The sequence below is a fragment of the Oenanthe melanoleuca genome, chromosome 1 (genome assembly GCF_029582105.1).
Source record: "Oenanthe melanoleuca isolate GR-GAL-2019-014 chromosome 1, OMel1.0, whole genome shotgun sequence".
In the NCBI taxonomy this organism is placed as follows: Eukaryota; Metazoa; Chordata; class Aves; order Passeriformes; family Muscicapidae; genus Oenanthe; species Oenanthe melanoleuca.
In genome coordinates, this window is record NC_079333.1 from 97450392 (window position 1) to 97471718 (window position 21327).

The 21327-nt window shown below is 36.0% G+C and overlaps 1 protein-coding gene across 7 annotated transcripts in view; it reads right to left on the minus strand.

Annotated features, from left to right (window-relative positions):
- Positions 1-21327, minus strand: part of RPS6KA3 (ribosomal protein S6 kinase A3) — a 74985-nt gene that overhangs the window by 38366 nt on the left and 15292 nt on the right. For 3 of the 7 annotated variants that reach the window (XM_056487850.1, XM_056487820.1, XM_056487828.1), the window contains exons 3-4: positions 14689-14862; positions 1326-1442 (exon numbers count right to left, since the gene is read on the minus strand). In XM_056487850.1, the coding sequence (XP_056343825.1) occupies positions 1326-1442; positions 14689-14862 (291 nt within the window). Of the gene's footprint in view, positions 1-309; positions 334-1325; positions 1443-14688; positions 14863-21327 lie in introns of those variants that run through there. The other 4 variants (XM_056487866.1, XM_056487834.1, XM_056487842.1 and 1 more) reach the window with 2 other exon arrangements.

Here is a 21327-nt window from a genome sequence, read left to right on the forward strand (position 1 = left end):
CCAGATTATCATCAAGAGACCTTGAAAAACATGCAGATTAACTTTTTAAAAACTAAATGGGAAACAGTGACATTCACAAATGATTAGAACAAAATGATTTATGGATTTTTAAAAATAGTAATAATTTTTGCATATTGGCTAAGACAACTGAGGACAAGAATGACATTTCCGCAGAAATCTGAGTCAGCTAGGCAACTTATTATTCTTGCTTTTTTAGAACTCACATTCCTCCCTTTTCCCTCCCATTAAAGTACTGAATTTAGTATTATCAATAAAAGAGATTGCTGAAATGATCATTTATTAGCTTACTTTTCCTTGTCCTTGAATTATTTACTTCTTGTGATCTGAGGATTTCCAAATAAAAACTTGGTTATGATTCTGCATTAAACCAAACCTTTGGAACCAGATTTCCCAGTGAATTCTTACTAGTAGGAATACAAAATTTTATGGTTTCTAAGCATCTAGATTTCAAAACTTAACTGGAATAATATTGTAATTAACAGTAACTACCACCAAAAGAGAATTGGACCTATTTTTCTAATTTTCCCCATATCTAAGGTGGATTTTTTAACATGCTAGAGCTTAACATCCCAATCAGAATTGCAATTAAGGCTGGAAATGGATATAAATGCTCTGCTGTCTTGCCTTACATATTCCATTCAGTCTTGATGATCTGTCTTGCCATATGAACTTAATTTTTTGCTTTCAAGTTGGATTTGTACAACTAAAAGTATAAAAATGTTTATGCCTAGTGAGACCTCAGTACTCACAAAACACTAGAAACATTGAGTCTTTAACAGATGTTCAGATAAATATCAAGGTACATTGCACTTTAACCAAATTATGACAGCTAATGAACATGACTGGGGAGTATCACATTTACTTCAGTAGCCATTATCGCCTAAAATTTGTTCATTACAATTGCAAAATGCTACAAAAACCAGCTTCTGTACTGATAATGTCCATTAGCAAGCAACAAGGAATATTTATCAAAAAAACCTTTCAACCCTCACCCTCTCAAATACAGAAGAGTAGCTAGAGAAGAATGACACTCCATTTTAACAGTAAATACCCAATTATTTAATATCATGCCATTTTTTCTATTGAACTTTGAAATCCACATATCATACTAATGTGAAAAAAAACTTACTGCTTTAAAAAGACCTGCCACAATTACAGTGCATAGTTATTAGCACTTATTTAGAAAGCAGTTTTCACTTGCAACATTGCCTTAATGCAAAACCTTGGCTGTTCTAAATACTTCACAACCAATATTCAATGCTATACTCCTGAATAATTGGCTCCACAAGAGTTCAGTTACCAACCTTTCCAAAAGATCCTTGTCCTAGTACTTTCAGAAGTTCAAACTGTGAAGGGTCTGCTTTCTCATGTCCTTCCTTTACATGGTGAGTTATTGCAATTTCTTTGATACTTCCTTCTTCCTGGCAGAGGAAAACAGAGGAATAAATTTAGATTAATGGTTTATAAATATTTACAAATTCACAATATGTTGAAAAATACCAGTGCCACTGAACCCAAAGAACCAGACGATGCCAAATATAAGCAAAAAACCACTTAGCATGCTATTTGCATAATTAAGATAGACAGCACTAGTTGAGTAACAAGTAGCCTAAACTTTTAGAGATGCACCAGGATTCAGACATTAATAGAGTAGAAAGAAATCAGCAATTCCCAAGCTTTTTCTCTTGGGCTCATGACTGGGTTCATATTTCTGTTTCAGATTCACATCCAGTTAATGGAAACCAATCTTTTAAAGAATTTAGTAATCTTAAAGCACACTTAGAGTACATCAAATTGAGTGGATGTCTTTGGGAAGCCCTCCTTTTTAACACTTGAATGAGGACTACTATGCTGCAGCAATGCTAATGCTTGCCTTTTAAGACAGTGTGAGACTCAAGACATTTCCACACAAAGCAACACTATCCACCCCCCCTTCAGCATCAGGTTCTACCTGCCACTGATAAAATTCTGTAGAAGAAAGTATTCTGCCTTTTTTCTCAAGGAGAGTCTATTGTATGAAAGCTGCCCAGTCTTCATCCTTTCCCCTTCTGTGATAAACTGGTCACCAGAAAGCTCTAAGCAGCAGTGACTCTGATCTTCTTGTGCTCTGCACTTAATTCAGTATTATTTTCTGCATTGAATTTGAAAATCCCCTGAAAAGTGACACTCCTTGTCATACAAGGAAAGAATTTCAGAACTTACCAGCATCAAGTAAAAAACCTGCATTCTTGATAATGTCATCTGAAAATCTATCTATATATGCAACACAATCTACTATAAGTTAACATACAACTCACAGTTAACGTACAGAAAGCAATATCTACAATAACTATCAACAATATCAGCAATAACTATCTACAGTTTTAACTTCTTGTTTATTCTCCTTCTATTTCTTCTATGTGTATAGAAAATAAAAAAATCTGAGAATACTTTTCATTTATTTAATGAGGAACTCTAAGACCCATTTCACAGAATTGCAGACTGGTTGACATTGCAAGGGAGATCATCTTGTCTAGCTCTAAACCCTCTGCTCAAGCAGGGCCATCCAGAGGCAGCTGCCCAGGACCTGAATATTTCCATGGATGGTGACAACCTTTGTGTGGAGCCCATGCCAGGGCTCAGCCAGCCTGACAGCAAAAAAGTAATTCCTGATGTTCAGACAGAAAACTCCTGTATTTCCCTTTCTGCCCACTGCCTCTGGGCAGCACTGAAAAAAGCTCTTTGCATCCTCCCTTTAGGCTGGTCAAACCTCATTATGAATCCATACTGAATAACTCCAGCTACATTTTATGTATATATACCTCCACATATATGGAAATGCTTAGTTTCTCCATTATTTTCTTAAGGATTAAAGGCCTGGCTGACCAACCTGTAGTTCCCTGGATCCTTCTTGCCTTTTTTGAAGATAGGAGTTGATATTTGCTTTCCTTCAGTCCTCAGTCACCTTTCCTGGTCATCACAGTAATTAGAAAATATTCAAGGGTGGCCTCACAATGACAGCTGCCAGGTCCCTCAGCACTCACGTGCATCCCATCAGGCCCACAGACTCAGGTACACCTGCTTGCCTAAGTATTCTCTAACCTATCCAGGGCCGGACATGAAGCTTGTCAGAGAAGGTTTAGGTTGGATATCAGGAAAAGGTTCTTCACCCAGAGGGTGGGTGGGCACTGGAGCAGGCTCTCCAGAGAAGTGGTCACAGCACCACGCCTGACAGAGTTCAAGCAGCATTCGGACAATGCTCTTGGGCACACAGTGTGACTCTTGGTGATGATGCTGTGCAAGACCAGGAGCTGGACCTCAGTGATCTTGATGAGTCCCTTCGACTTCAGGATATTCTATGACTTTCCTCTACGAGTATGTTTTCCTTGCTCCAGTCTTTCCCTTCATCTATATGCACCAAAATGCTCACTAATTAGCTATAGCGATAGATTAGTAGAGGCAGAGTTCTAAATCTGTGGTTCTGAAGCACTAATTTGTAAGTTTTTCAAACATTCTTCAAAATTTATGTGCATGAATTAGTGCTGAAAGTATCCTTTTGCATCTGAGCTCTTAAGTACTCTTTATAAATGCAAAGCAACTGTCCACCCAGGTCAGCATGTTCCAACACATGCTTCTCCCAGAATGACAGCTCTTCTTCAAAATATTATTTTTTTCAAAAGATTATGAAGTTGGAAATGAGCTGCACATAAGAAATCCTAAGAGTGGGTGTGAGAGTCTGTATATATTAAAAAACTCCAGCACATGATTTGGAATAATGCACAGAACACGCTGGCAACTTTTAAAGTCAGGGAGTGAAAAAAAGATACTTCAATGTGAAAAATATTGTTTTAAGAATAGTTTTAGAATGCCCAAAACAAATCTAAGATGTCCTCTAGGTTTAGGTACCTGTTTCCATTTTAAGACAGCCAAAATTTTGCATGTGTGTGCGCATAGGCAGGCTGAGTACTCCACCTAATAACCTGAACTTCTCTGTCCTTTCAGGAGAAAATACTACCATCATTGACTCCCAGCTGAATCTTCACAGAGCCTGAAAGAAATATTGTTCCTTTTACTTGTCAAAGGAATAAATTGCTGGTGGACGTTTTTGGTTTTATCTTTTAAATTAGTATGTGATCAGTGGGATTACAAGTACTTAAACCACCCACTGAAACTTAGAGAATCCCAAGGGAAGAATAGAACAGCTCAGCAAAGCAGACTGCCAAGTACACATTACTTCAGATACTTTGATCCATTTCTGCTTAACTGTTTTATCTATTTGCTCCCTAGCAATCTTGGGAAAGTCAGAAACATGTGAAACAGAATGTTCTCAAATCTTTTTTATCTACTGCCTTCAGGGATGCAATGCAATCAGGTGGACACAAGAAGGACATGGTATAGTTGGAGCAAGTCCAGAGGAGGGCCATGAATTTGGTAAGAGGACTGGAGCACCTTCCCTAGGAAGACAGGCTGAGAAAGTTGGGGCTGTTCAGCCTAGAGGAGAGAAATTTGCATGGAGACCCCATAGCAACCTTCCAGTATCTGAAGAGGGCCTACATGGAAGCCAGAGGGGGATCCTTCATTAAGAACTGTAGTGATGGGACAGGGAGAGAAGGGTACAAACTGAAAGAAGGAAAATTAGGTTATGTATTAGGAAGAAACTCTTTACTGAGGATGGTGAGGTGCTGGAATAGGTTGCCCAGGGATGTTGTAGACAGCCCAACCCTGGCAGTGTTCAAAGCCAGGCTGGATAAGGCCTTGAGCAACCTGATTTAGTGAGAATTGGCCCTGCCCAGGGTAAGTGGGTTAGAATTAGCTGACCTTTATGGTCCCTTCCAATCCAAACCCTTCTATGATTCTTTATTGCATTAAAAGCATTATGAAACTCAACAAGAGTGAGAAAAGAAGAAAATATATTAACTTGCTCTCTATACACAAACAAAAATTATTATTTTTGAATGCAATGCAATTATTATGCAACCAACTTTCCAGTGGTTATTTTGAGCACCTTCTAAAAAAGAAAACAAACCCCAAACCACCACTTCACATTCCTGATACCAAGAGAATATTCCCAGACTTTGCATTTTCTCAGGGCTCAGTTACTCTTCAGTCCATAAAAGGCAGGCCTAATAGAATTCTGTTTTAAACGAAAAGAAACTCAAATCATGTCCAACTTTAGTTTGTTGGTAACACTTTGGGAACAAGATTTATGATGAGCCGTTGCCTACAAATTTGCAGTTTCCTTTTCTGACATAACTGATGAATGTTTGTTATTTTAACCTAAACAGTGTTCTGCAAATACAGTCAAAAATACAAAAGCTAAGTCTTTCATAGAAATTATACACAAATTATAGGCAGAGGTAATCAAGCCTCACTATCTACCTGAATTAATATACAAGTCTTACACACTGTAGAAAGAGATCTCTATTCTGAACTAACTGTAATAATTACATCAGATGATAGATGTCATCTTGCAGTAAACTGGAAGAGAAGCCAGCCACTCTGTCTGGTACTGAATTGTTTGATCATTCCTTGGTACTTGGCAAAGTACTTGTCCCATGTGATGAATTGAAAATAAATGAGATGCTGCAATGCTTGAGTCCTTCTCTCCTTTGTTCCATCCCTTGACAACTTTCACTCAAGTACAGACAGCTGCAATGGTGGGGGTCTTACTTCCTTTCTTCCTTCCAATTCTATCCTACTGCCTTTATTTCTGTTATTTATAAGCTTGAAAATCTCCCTTCTCTCAAGCATCATACTGCAGCAGGGTCTAAAAGTCTCAAGACACAATTTCCTCTTCTAGGCACACATTTCTCTCAAGGCCTTCTTCACACTGCCTCAGAAAGCCATTTTAATAAAACCCCAAAACAACCATATGAGTCGACTTTTAAGTGGCTGCTACTGGCTTCCACTAAAGTGAAACTTAATACAGAAGACAAGGAAACAATCAGAAGGCAACATTACTCTGAGTTTCCTTAACATGTAACACTGTTAAATCAACATTGGCCTAGAAGGGAAGTGAGTGACAAACAAGTTCAGGTATGATTTTAAAATACCATATTCCAGAATAATTTCCTGCAGATATAGTCTGCAAGTCAGAACTATTCTGGGCAGTATATCTGTATAAGTAAGCTTATAGTAATATATCTCACAATATATGTCTATGCACACATACACATAGGAAAGAACACCAAATGGACCATATGGCACAGACAAATAAGATCTGAATGAAAAACTATATAGATAAAAAAAGGGGATTCTGCAACACCAAGGGCAACTCATTTTTATCTTAAGTAATCAGCTGCAAATTGAATAGGAAACGTGTTTGCCAGTAAAACAAGAAAAGGACAGATATCTTCTAGGGAAGCAGTGAAAAACTATTTAATCATTATCAGGCTAATAATCATATACTTATGAGCTATATAAGCTATAATAATAATCATTATTACAAAAATAATAGCCTAATCATGTTGCTGGAGAAAAAAAAAATCAATATTTTAGGTACTTAATGAACATTAAACGCTCATTTTGCTTCTAGTAATTGAATTTATGTGAATTTCCTTTACCTTCACTTTTCAATTCAAGAGCAAATTAACTCTGCTGCAACATGAAATACTTGTATTTCTGAGATATTATTAGAGGAACAACTAATAGATAACGTGTTAAAAGGAAACCAGACTTCGAACCCTAAAGGAAGTAGAAACAGGGTCTTACTAAGTACATATTTCTCAGTAGTAATGAAAAAGCCCAGAAAAGCAAGAGAAAAACATGAGATTATCCATACATAAACTCTTCAGAATTTACCCTTCAGAATCCTGAATTCTCAGTAGGAGATCTAAAACTGCTCTGTGTAAAGAAGTGGCCCATGCAGCGCTGGATGGCATAAGTTCATCAGTGCAGAACAACCTGTGTGTTATCTGCAGATCTTTTTCTGAGCAGTATATTCCAGAGTCAGCTGAAAAGCTGGTTTAGGACTACTAAACTGAGCTCTGAACCGGTATTTAAGGAAAACCACCAGTAAAATCTACAGTACCATTGCAGCACTCATTAGTGCTTAAATAGGACCTCAAAAAATGGAAGCATTTTTAGTCTGCAAATTTTATGTAAAAAGAACAAAGAAACAATCAACTAAAGATTAAAGTAATTTTAAAAATATATCAAGATATGCTGCAATATTGGCAAAATAATTCACAAGGAAATACTCCAGATCATCTAAATAGGCAGCACAGGATCAGATCTGTGTTCTGACTTGTAGCAGGAAGAGGAAAGCCATTCAGAATAAGGAATATTAGCACATCCAAACACCATAGGAGTTGCACTGCACTTAAAATTCTCAGCCTCAGCCTCCTGAAAAAAGTGCATAAGCAAAGTGTGAACATAAATGACGACAAGTGCTTGGCAAAGAAATTTCAAAATACCAGGACAGAAATAGGAAATTCAGCAAGAATTACGTACACTTAAAGAAGTGTAAGAACTGTAAGATATGAATTAACTTAAACTGATCATCAATAATAAACTGCTATGTTACATACGGAATGCTTACTTAGGAAAGGTATTTCTGGAAGACATTTCTCCTTTTCCAGATACTCAAAATTATGGGAGTATGAATAGAAATATTTTAAACATTTAAATCTTCATGACAGCATAGTTTAGCTAAGTTACTAAAAGAATAATTAGTTCATCAGCTTCACGATGAGTGACAAAGACTTGAGTATATACTTTTCAACATACTGAAAGTATATATTAAAATTATTGTATGCATAAATTACTCGAAAGGAAAAAAGCAGCAGCTGCCTAAAAAAAGTAAAGTTTTAGCACAAAAATAATAATGTACCAGTGTATTTAAATTGTTCCTACACAAAGATGACGTTTAAGGGGTGTAATGTCATGAAGTGACATAGAATTGGAAAGGTAAGGGAAAAAAAAGTACAGGGAAACATTTACAGCTTAAGACATTCAAACATTAGAGTCAATAGCACGTGACTCTAAAAGTACACTGGACAGAAAGACTGACTGCATAGTCGCTACTGTCAGCTCCAGTGAAATTAACTAAACAGAAAACTGACCAAAAGAAAGATACCCGAAAACTAAGATTCCTAACAAAGATAGGCATGCAAACAAGACTGGGGGGTGGAATGGTCCAGGAAGATTTATTTGATTATAATAGTGTGGGATTTTTTAAAAGTTAAATTAAAAAAGAAAAAAAAAAATCTTTCTGATTAACTATGGAGAGAATAACAAAAAACCTGTCAGGTTTAATTTTTTCTTCCAGGTTTAATTTTTATCATACCAAGAGCAAAGAGATACGTGCTGCACATACCACCAGTACCTATAGATGAAGGCTTTTTGAAAGAACATTCTGTTTATTTTTAACATGTTGAAACACTTCAAAAGGATTTGCATTAGTTTTTGGATTACTCTGAGGCCCATTATTGTGGAAAGTGGATGTTCTTACTTGATGACAAAAAAGGAGTAACAGCAGCTAAAGGCTAAAACACCTACACCATACCTGAGTTCCACCTGGACGAAATTCAGAAACAGATTTCGGAGAAAGTTCACTTTACAAAAGGTTGATTTAGAAAATCCCTGAAGTCATTATTGCATGAGACATGTGCTGAATAGAAACCCTATCTTGAGTCCTTTGAATCAGGAAGGGGATATTGAAGATAACACACAACATCCGCATGCTGTTACAAGGGACTCAAAAGAACCGAGTGCAAAACAAGGCTAGCTGCATGTTCACTTTCCCATGACATGAACATTACCCAGATGAAGGTGAAAATCTCAGAAGTGCAGTGAATTTCAGATAGCAAATGACTAAATATTGATTAAAAAAATTCTCCTCTGCATACTTGCTGGCTATACAAAATATAGCAAGAAATACAACACCAAACCTGTAACATCAGAATAAAATGTTTCATGGCTGAAGAAAGTAAAAGGCATACCAGTCCCTTCTGCATCTAACAGAGATGGAAGTTAAGAAATAAAGAACATAAAAAAGAAACAAGGACAAAACATTAACCTCACACTTGTTTTAAATAAAACCTCTGAATTTTACAACACAATTTCTGGACAGAAAGAAATCCTGTAGTATCTATGCTTTTAGAATGGAGAAAAAACTTGACCATTAGTAGGACTTTTAAATAAACTGCCATTTTTCAATAAGAAGCACACATGACTAGGACAGATGTGGCTATACATATTCGAATTCATCAAAACCCAGTAGGAGGGAAATCTGACACATGCAACAAATCCTTGGATGGGTCCAGTAATCATAAAAGTTCTTCCTGGACATCAAACACTGTTGATATGCTAACCAAAAACTGTAAAAATGAGGTTAAGACTTTGAAATTTGTGAAACTTCTTATCTAATGTTTACCTTAAGTCAATCTCAATAAGTAATTAAAACCCGTATAATAACTAAATCATTTTAAGCGACTGCTGGAGAAATTAATTTAAATACTGGTAATCCTGGTTCCAGCATTAGCCAGGTTTCACCTTTAACTGGTAATTCTGTACTGGTCTTAACAGAGTAAAGAAGGTACAAACCAGAACCATCTTTGATATACAGTTACTTCCAGACATAAATCTTAGTTATGACTTAATTTGCTCCTTAAGAATTTTTTCAGACTTTTTTGCTGTAAAGTGATTTTCCAGCTCCTGTTCTTATAAAGTCCTCCCTGAATTTTTTATTTTTACTACTTCATTGTTCATATTATTATGGAAGCCCCTGCATCACCGATTTATGCTGCTCATAGAGCAATACTCCCACACTTCCAGCCTAATCCCTCGACCTGCAGCGGCCACAGCTGCTGAGGAGCAGCCATGGGCTGTGTTTAGTGGTTGTGTTGGTTTCACGTGCTAGGGAGGAGGGGTGGATTCACCTCAGGGAAAGCTCCATGAGGCTGGGGAGTGGGAGGGGCTCTCCCGCCTCTGGGAGCTCCCCCTGTGATCTGCTGGCACCAATCGGAGAGCTGGTTTGGTGATTGACAGCTCGGAAAACCAATGAAAAGTTATTTCGCTTTCACAAATCACAGTGGATCAAGTTCACCGCTCTCTCTTTTGGCTTCCGGCCTCCTGGGGTGCGATGGTCCCTGGCTGGGGCTCGGCCTGGGTGACTTCACTAAAATTCCTTTAACCTGTGAAATATACTTGGGGAGGTCTGGGGGTGCTTGAGAAGAAGACTTTTTGCCTCGGAAAATCAGTTCTGTTTTGGGACTGGAATATGAACAGAGACATTTGATAGAGAAGGACATGAAGAGAATTTTGGTTTTTTGCACCAGACTGCCTTTAAAAGTGGTACTCCATGTGTAAATTGTAACCCATAACACAGCTCTGAAAATACTGTGTAAATGGGAGGAAAATTCATGGTTCTGTAAGTCCCAGGCAGATGCAGACTGTGAAAGTGAAGACACCCTCCTAAGCCTAAATCAAAAACAGGATTTTTCTCTCTTGAGTGAACTGAAATGATTATTTAAGTAGATAACTGACTGAAGTGTTCTCTGTATGTTGTTGTTAAGGAATGTGGAATGAAGGAAAGGGGAGGAGGGAACAATCTAGCAATCTTATTCTGAATTCTTTTTTGTGTTATTAATAAATTTCTTCTTGTACCCTTTTAAGTTTTAAGCCTGCCTTGTCTCTACTCCTAAATCCTATTTCTAAAAGAAATTAAATATATTAAAATTGGCAAAACCCTAGTCACACCGTGACAGTGATGCTGAGAGTCCTTCCAAGAGTCACTACCTGATAAAGTCCAGTCACTCCCTCAAACTATGGAAGACATTTTTCTTAACACACCATTAAGCATTTAACTGTGCCAATATTGTGACTTTAATACTTATTTTAAACAGACCCTATTAATACATGTAAAAATGTTGGTGCGATCCCATCAGAAACTCTTTAGGGAACTATTTAATGAGTATTTTCTGTTTAAAATCACATATTACACTGCTTTCTGTATCTATTTCATACTGGGATAATTTATACATGAGAAACAGCCAGAATCACCGTTAGCAAAGACCACAATTCTGAAACCTTAACTTCTATAGTCAGCAATCAGAATAAGAGAAATAAAAATCCTTTTGATAGCTTTAATAATAAAGTCAAAACCATACTGCCCATATTGGTGAACACCTCCCTCAAACATTACCCATTTTTCAAGATCATTGTATCAGTTTTAAAATCAGTGTATGCTGTTGACCATACAATTTTCACAAATGCAAATCCAATGAATAAAGAGCTAATTGCAATCTTACTTTTCTCTTGAAAAATGTGCAGTGGCAAAGATACTGCTTTTATCATTTTTCATTTGTTAGTATTGATTATGCAGCAGCATAGATTTTCCATTTTCTTTACAGAAGTAGCAGCTTTGTTTTCACTCCTCTCAATCCCTTTTTAGGAGTGTTTTGCTTCCTTTAGACAAATGCACTTTCCTGAAGCACATGTACATTCAGTAAAAGCAAAGATAAGGCTGAAAAGAAGAAAAATGGATTCCTCAGCAATTTACTTAACACTGCTCCAACAATCGTTATTGACCACCTTTTACTACTTTGTTACCCTTACTAAGGGGTTCTGCTAAGAGCTCTGCTGGACATGTCTGTGTTTGGCAAAATATCTGTCTGTTACAGGCATATAATGTTGATCCCCATAATCAAATAAAACATTTCTAAGGTATTGACTATGATATTAAACCTTGGTGCTGAAGTTACATAAAGCAGTTATGTCCTGCAAGGACAGTAAGCTTATTGGATATCAAGTGATTTTGAAAGGATGACTCAATGTTGGCACAGTTCCCCAGCTCATATACACAATTTCCTTTTCCTCCCCTCCCTTGAGTCAGGAAGTCTCCTAGATGCATTTTTACTTTCCCAATTTGTTGTGAACATAGGATGAATTTTCAGCATTATCTGCAGAAATGAAAGCCTCCTTTTAAGCTATACTTTTTAAAGTAACAACAAACTGAAAACTAATTACTTTTACCTCTTGTATTAGAGCTTATAGAAATCTTCATTAAGGTAAAAATTTTTAAATATCTTAGACAAATTTTATATACATTCATACATTCTATACTTGTACCTTCAAATTCAAAACTACCTTAAAAATAAAACTCACAGTCCAACAAGTACTTCACAATCTCCCATTACTTTGGTAAGCAGCGCTAGTGAGCTAAATCATGGACTAAAATCCATTCCTCATAACTGCAACTAATATTCAATTTGAGTCACTTAAAATAACTAACTTCTACTTACATGCTCACACACAATTTTTCTAAAAAGTGGATTAAAAATCCTTCTTCTAAAGTAGCAATTATTCCAATTCAACAAAATGCAAAGCAGTACCATGCATAAAATTAAGTCAAGGTGATCTAAGGATATTCTGTGTATATTGTCTGTTTTACACTACTATCAAAGAAAACTGGACATCTGAAGCCAGACAGACATGCTTTCACAATTTGTATCTTTCTTTATTTTTAAAAGATGGAAAAACTTACAATTTCAACTAGCATCATATCACTTGTTGCAGACAGCGTCTATTGTTTTACCTGGCAGAAAGTAAGATTTCCTAAAAAACCCCTCTATTTGTAAATGTTTAGTTTCAGGGTCTGGGTGTTTTTTTGTTTTTTGTTTTTTTTTTAAATTCTTGAATTGTTAAGTCTCTCAGAGAAAAACAATTTGTAGAGATAACAAAGAAAAAACTGTATTTATATATTTATTCCTTACTCTCTTTCTACTCTTTTTCATTTCTGTTTTTTTCTGCAACAATTTTAAGATCTAGAGGATGTCTATGTCTGTATTTGTTGCACATAGCCAACACACAGAATGAAGACTGCAGACCTGGTTACTGAGACAGAACTCCTCCCATCCTTTTGATTGTACAGATAGGAAGCAAGATGGGAGTTTCAAGAATGAATCCTGTCCCAGAGAAACAAGCCAGAGGAGAGGCAAGGATAAATGGCCCTATAGATAAATGTGTACACAGGCTAGGACCTTAATTCTGAAAATGTTTTCTTTCGTTAGAATGAAAATATAAAAGGACAGGACAGAGATACTACTCCTTCATTCCCAAAGGAACTGTAAGCAGTAGGTTGTTTGGCAGGTAAGCTGAGGAATTCCTGTAAGCATTTTAAAAGCCTAGTGTCACCAAAAGCAGTTTTGCAATGCAGTTCTCCTTTGATCAAATAGCACAAAATTATCTCATGAACTCAAATGTGCTCCTCAGCATTGGAAAAAAATACTCATTGGGTGGAACTTTCATTTCCCAGTAACTCTGATATAAGTTTTTCTCCTACTTTGTAAGCACTAACATTTCAGAGAATTGAAATTAAAAAAAAAACAACAACAACAAAAAAAAAAAAACCAAGTTAAAAATCCCCAAACTATTTGGAATGAAAAATAATGCCTGAGCATATTCAGCACAAATCTAGGAAAGCTACAAATTCTGTTTTATTACCATAATTTCCTAAGAATATACTGAAATCTATATGGGTTGAAAAACTTTTGTTTGGTCTGCAATAGCTATAATTTTGAAATCAATAGAATGTTGAAGACAACCTAACCAGGCTGCTATAAGTAGATAAAACTGTCATTTTTAAACCAAATTTCTGATGAATGGCTTTCGTGTTGCCTGTGGAAAAAAAAAAACTATAGTTCAAGACTATGAGTTGATAAATATTTATTTTATAAGGTTTACATCAAAAGACCCCTTGATTTTAATGCAACCTATGTTCTATAGTTTTACATTCATATCTTGTTCTGGTGTTTCACTTATGGCAAGAAAATTCCATTTCATTTTTTAATACGGATTGCAAAAATTAATACAAGTTGTTTAAACCAGTACATGGGCTAGTAGGTGTCTACTGCTTTTACAAGTTAATAAACCTTCACTTACAATGTGAAGTCATTACACAACAATGTAATGGGGTTTTGGGTTTTTTACCCCCTCACTGAAAAGTATTTGCAGACTTACAAAAGGACAAACATGAAAACTGATTTGACTTCCAATGATAAAATATTCTGTTCCATTGCATGTTTACATGTAACGCTAAATAGTTCTGAAACAGTGCTTGGGATGATACAATACTCCACTAGTAATTTTTCTCAACTTAAACCAAACTTTTTAATGCTCAAATATATGCCAAACAAGACAAATTATACAAATTAAACATTTGCTATCACTAAATCATAATTTAAAAGTTGAAATAGCCCTAACACTGTTATGCAAGCACCACTACTCTTCATACCATTTCAGAAGTAAATTTAAGATATTAATAAGCCTGATTTATTTTAACTATCATCACACAGAGCCATATTTTACAGTTTAAAGTACTATCTGATGATGTAACCACCAAAATAACCACTAAGTATTAAATATACAAAAGTTTTTAATAAAACTTGACTCTCTGTGAGAAAACATATAGCTAAGCTCACATTTAACACCCCCCCACCTCCTGCTGAAATATAAGTTTACATTATTTACACACAGGTAACAATTTCCTAGTTAGGCTAAATTAACAGTAAGTATCTTAGAAACTTATATGAACACACCACAGTCTTTTTTTTTTTTTAAGGAAATAAACACTTTATATCTAAACAACGCTGATCCCTAAGCAGTGAAAGACTGAAACTGCTCTGAAATCAGAAGTCAAACTTTCCCCTTTCCCCCTTTTTCTCTTAAATAAGAAACTAAGCTCACCCGAACAGAGCGAACACGCAGAGCCAGAAACTTAAACATGACTAAGAAACCATGATGTTTGGATTTTCTGACTGAGTGATCGTCAGTCCAGCAGGGAAGACCAACCCTGGCGTTTTTGCTGTGACCAGCTGTTCCGGCAATTAGAAAATTTCCTGTCAGGCAAGTCAGACACAGCTGGGGGGTGGGGAGAAGGAAGGGGGGAAAAAAAGGTCAAAAAAAAAAAAAAAAAAAAAAAAAAAAAGAAAATATTAAAAAAATACACTGATTTCACACACACACACACAGAGCCATGATAAAGACAGACTGGGCAGCAGAGGTACTCATGTTGCTGATACTTCTAGAGATCAGCACAGGAAACTTAAGCAGATTGCCTGATAGCAACAGGCTGTTGCAGATGTTACTGATTCCTGGTTCCCAGAAAAGAACAAAAGAGACCAGGCATCTCTTTCAGAAATCACACCACTATGCAACATTTCACTGATTAAGCACAATAGCAAGTATTTTAAGTCCTATATGTAATAATGATATTTTCATGAATTTAACTTTACAAAATATTTTAAGATCTTACATATCACTATCGTATAGACTTCAGTGCAGAGAATGCCTAAAGATTGTTTTTATTTACTAGAGTTTAGTTAGAGGACCAAAATAACCTCGTGCCTAGTCCTTTGAAATCCTGCACATAGAAAATGCTACACAGATGTTCTAGGCCAAGGCAAACTACAGAAATATTTGAATTGGATTGCCCAGCTCAAATGTCTGACTTATGCACCAATATTGCATTGCTCTGTAGAGAGTGAACTTCTTGAAGTAAAAAAGATCCCAAAGCTTTCTTTCAATGTTTAAAAAGCCCCAAACACTTCAAATGTTTTAGGAATTAGAATTCAATCTAGTTACTTCGAAGAGTAAGAGATGTTTTTGATTTGATCTCTCTAGATTTAGTACAAGAATTATTTTCCTGAATATTGACACTATCTTTAGCTTTTTGATACTTGTTAAAACAATGAATTCCAAAGTACATACTCCTTTAGTGGAACAAGACTGTTTTTCAAGTAATAAACAAAAGCAAGTAAAAACCTTTAGTCAAAGGCATATATACAAGTATCCAGCTGTAAACATATCCAGGTGATTCCGTTTAGTGACTAGGTATCAAAGGAAACATACAGCAAAATACTGTAGTCCTGCTTGCACAAGACATGAAAACAAACTCACCCTGCAGACAGCTTCCCTTGACTGGGTTCTAACAAATATCTGGATTACTGCCTTTTTTGTTATATTTTAACTCCTCTTCAGAAGACAAAGCCAGTAATTTAAGTGACAGAACACACTGCTGCTATCTCTATCCCACATCCTGGCTCCCTACAGTAACAGTTTCTAGGTTTTTTTTCCTTTAAATTGGGATTACACATCATCCCAGCATGAGCCAAGATCCTCTTGTCAAAATGCAAAATTGAAATAAAGACCTAACTACCCATACCCCAGAGGCAAAATTGTCCCCTTTTAGTGTTCTTATGTACTCTTCTGAGTCTTTTTGACACCTCTTCAGGGACGATCTTTCAAATTCTGTGTACCGAATATACATAATTATTATAACAAACACAGGCCATCAGGATGTACTACTACACAAAGGAGGACTTTATGACTCAACTGAGGGCTCGGAAGTCCTCAATGCCAATGTGCTTTTTACAGTCCAGTGTGGTACAGCCTTTTTGGAAGAAGCAATCTTTTCTACAACAGCAGTAACACAGCACGAAGAATTATTAAATATTAGTTTCAAGATGAACAGACCTTCTTGAACTCAAGGAGCTTACTGCAACACAAGGATTTCAAATATTCCATAAATAGCATAAAAATTACTTGAAGCTATCCTCTCTTCAATTGTTTCAAATTTGCAGCTACTTTTTCCTTCACAACTGAAATACCTCAAGAATTTAATTTTGCAGTTTAACAGCAATGTAGTTATTTGCACTTGGAAAATTTAAAAGAAATTTAAATAAATAAATGGAAGACCATGTAAGCTCTCTGCCTTTACCTTGTCAAGAATAGATACAATTACACTAAAAGCAGAGTGATGAGGAATCTTCAAGCCACTAAATTAAACCCTGTGGTACCAAAAAGAGCTAAAGACAGAAACTGAGAGTAAATGGTAAGAGCTGCTCTAACTACAACATTCCTTAAAGGTGAAAAGATACTGTGGGTAAATAATAATTTTCTTATCTTTTAGCTTTAAAGGTAAGAGCATATTTTGCTGCAGATTTGCTAAGGGTGACAGGAACAAGGCATTTCAACTGAAACATTTGTATAATTACTGACTACTGCTCTCCCAAACCTTTTATGTGACCTCCCAGAGAAGTACAAAGCGCAGTGCTCAGGGGTCAGTGGGGTTACTTCACAACAATAGCTCTCCTATAACCGGCATGAGTCTGGCAGGTGGAAGAAATTTCTTGTGGTCTGGGAGAACACAGCCTGCATGGTTCCCAAAGAGCACCAGCAGCCAACCAGAAACATTAAGATATAAGCTACACAACTCACTTTGAGAATCTCTCAGAAGAGAGCTTGCCCTTTTAAATATTCCTTCGTATATGAAGGAGACAGGTTAGAGGGCAGCAGTCCCCAACAGGGAAGTCTATGATAAAAAGAACAAATTGCTGCAGCAAGTTGCTTCCCTACCTTAAAACCTTTGATAAGGATTTGTATCATACTTGTTTATCAGAAGACACGACTGCCTCCAAAACAAAGGGAATGTGGTATGCCTGTCAGTCACAGTTCTGTCAACTGCAGAACTCCACTTGCACAATGCATATCCTTCTCCTTCAGTGCAGAAATATAAAGTCAATTCATTTCCCATCTTCCCCTCCTCATTGTTTAAGTTAGATGATCTGGGTTTACAAAAATTAGGAGAAATGCTGTCTAGACTTTCAAGAGAAAAGAGCTCATAGACACTACAGAGAGCAGGAGAACTGAAAAATGTTGAGGAACTCTCAAACCAATACAGAACATTTGGGAATCCATGAATTTTACTGAATGCTGAAACATTTAATCTAAGTGGAGTCCATCAGGTAATCTGACAATCTCCTATACCCTCAGTTTAAGAAGTGTAACAATGCAAATCAAGTCTTTACAGTGCTAGAAAAGCAAGGCTCTCTAGTATGGATTGCTTTCAGCTACTTGCAAAAAACAAAGAAGCAGCACACATATGGAATGAAAAGCCCTTGTTTGACAAAGGTCAACAGTTGAGGGACAGAGAGCTAATTTTTTGAGTTTTCAGAAGCTGAATAATATACTTTTCTTCATAAGAAATACATTTGTATAGCCAAAGCAGAAATATTCTATTAAACAGGGGGTGTGGCAGCTTCCATCTGTCAGTTTACAGGCTTTCTGGGGCTACCATCTGTTTTCTCTCTGTGTAACAAGTAAGCAGCTTGACTTTGAGCATTGCTTACACTCTCAAATAATTCAAATTTTCTGACCAAGATCCAGAAAGCACCCTACACATAAGACACCAAATGCAAAATAAGTCACTCAGAAAATCCAGTAGAACACAAAGGCAGTTTTGCTGTAACCTTTCCTCCACACCTGATGACACCTTGGGAGAAAAATATATTACAAGGCTTGCCTTCTTTATATATTAGTTATCTAAAACCAAATGGTCTTCACGGTTTACAAGGATGCTGTAACTTCTTTCTTACATGAGGACCTGCAAGGTCAGTCTCAGAGAGGTAGGATGCACCACATCACTAAGTTGCTAACAAAATTCATCCAAGTTTCAGCAGAGTAGAGCACTTTGGAAGATAAAGAATTTCCAATTCCATCATGTTAGACAAAAAAAAAGAAAAAGCCTTCTGCCTTTTACAAAGTACAACCTGGTCATTGAGAAGGAAATGACTGGATTTAATTTTTACAGATGTAAACAGTCTGCCCAAAAAAAGCTTATTTGTTTAAGACTCAAGCTATTGGATTGTGAAATAGAATTAAATACGTGAGTTCCTATATCTAAGCACATTTAGTAGAATACACTAAAAGGAATGTAAGAATTACAGAATACGTTAAAGTGCAAGTTTAGTATTTGTAACCCAAGCTGTTACAAGTAGCTACACAAGTAGCTGTTTCAGCTAAAATTAAGTATCAGTCTGTAAATAATGAGAAATTCAAAACCTGGATTATGGACTACGAACACTTGTGAATCCAAACATTTCCCTAATGTTTAAGAAATTAAAGCCACATCTTAAAGACTCTACTACAGAGACAATAATTTTAATAAAAAAACTGACAAAAATGCACACACAGAAAATTGAAATATGAAGGCTGCATCAGCAAAAGTAAAACACATCAAAATAATCATCAGAAATGCCTTCAATGTCATGTTAACAAACATGACTGTTCTTAAACATGGAAACTGCTATCGATACCTGAGCAGGAATATCCAACAGAAGAGCAATCCTGAAATGGTGCTTTGGCTTGCCAAAAGGCAAACAAAAGTTTCTGAAACATTGAGTTCTTTCTAGTACAGAATATTAGAAATTGAGGTAAAACTAAAAATCAGTTAAAGTCTCTTGGAATGTTTTAAAATCTAAAAATCTAAATAAAAATTAATTATGCTTTTTTTCCTGAAATTTCCTGAATTTTGCTGAATAATGTTCTCCTCCTACATTATTTTCACAGATGAAGACATAACAAATGAGATTACCTAGTTTACTCTGGATTTAGTATGATTGCTTAAGTGTTGGGGGCTGTTTTGCCCATGGCTGTAACTGGTGATTGATTCCGCTCTCCTTATCTTGACATCCCCACTCCAGTGCTTTATAGATTTAGTGTAAATTGTATGGATATATGCATGTAAAATATAGAATCTCAGCACTGACCAATGAAATTCAATACTTCAACAAGTATTGTTTACATGCTTCAGATTATTTTTCCAATGTATCCTGAATCACACTTTTCTTACAAACTTTCTTAATAAAAAACACTGATTGGAAAGAAAATTATCTTTCATCTCTCCTGACTGCAAACAGATGCATTATTTAAATTCTACCAGGAAAAAATAAATTAAAAAGACTTTTTAAACTACTGACTTGTATTTGCAAGCATTTCTTACTCTACTTTTTGACTACCCACTGACTAATTATTGTTACCTTAATTATTTATTTTTACTAATATGATGACAGCTACTGAGATTTAATTTTATCACCCCAGTCAGCATATTTCAATATGATTTATTTTGATTTAGTCTTAATTCTATGTATGCTTTAATTCTGCTTGTTTAAAAGTAAGGTCAAAGCAAGAAGTCAAAGGTAGTAATACGACCCACCACCTGCATTGAAGAAAGATCCATTGCAGGTTTGAGCCTGAAGAGGTTCCATTTGGCCTGCACTGGAAAAAAACAACCTTTAGTCCTTGCAGGTTACCAAGAAGAAATTTTCCTGCAACTTATAAATGAAAACTTCACTTCTAGTGAAAAGAAAACTCTTTACAAATTATTGGAACCTAATATTTTCATATGTTTAATAATTAGGCTTAAGCTAGTAGAATGCATGGTAATACATCAGTTGTACTAAGTGTTTTATCAGCTACATAGAATCCAGATAATAGAACATAAAGAACACAGCACAAATATGAAAAGCTCTTTACATACACACAAAATGGGAAGCCACCTGCTAGAGTAGCTGCAGTTTCTGGTTAGCTTTAACTAGCAATAAAGCATGGAGCATGACTGCAACAGCTCAAAACAATTAATTTGCTCAGTTAATTTACTCAATCTCTATGGACACAGAGGTACAAAAAGCAATGGCAGACAGCGCAAGAGTGAGAAAGGTAGCAAATAAAAGGCTTTAAATAGCTTCCCCTTTCAGTAATGTTCACTTAAGTTTTCACATTAGGTTAAGCTTCAGCCAGCTGTTCTTACATTTATTTCCTGCTGGTCCCAGGTAATTTATGAGATACAGATAAAAAAATGTTGGCAACAAGCTATAAAGTCAGATACAATCAGCAAACTTGTTGCAATAAAACCAGAGTATTGAATGAGTCCCCTTTTAAAAGAAGCAAGACTTTGAACCACACAGCATCTTGGACTCCTTACAAATGGGTATTTTTATAGCTCCTGCTTTTCCTAAAACCATCAGCAAATTTGAACCACAGCCATGTAACTCAGGCTTTCCTGTTAATTAACTTTACTTTTGACCAAAAGAACACAGATATAATGAAACAATTTATCATTTGATACACAGAATACTAGAGAGAGTTCCTATGTACATAGAACTGTGTTAAATTTTAATATTTATTTTAAACTTCCTATCTCGTCTGCATTATCAACATTCTACCCAACCACTTAAGAAAGGATGCAGATTTCAAGCTTTCACCTTCTACCTCCACAGAAGTACAACTTTCTATCCTGAACTTGCATACTTCACACACCTACAAAAGTATTTTGTTGTCTTACCTGATTTGCTAGTACACCCTAGGCATTCCACTGTCCTCAGTTACATCTGAGAAATTTCATCAACTGTTAGTAGCTATGTAAGTGCCCCAAGTCCATTTAAGTGCAAAGTTAAACAGAACAACTTAAGTTTCAGTGGTAATTTAAAAATTGTCTATATCTTGCACCAAAACAGATTATGCAGCACTGAGAGAATCTCATATCCC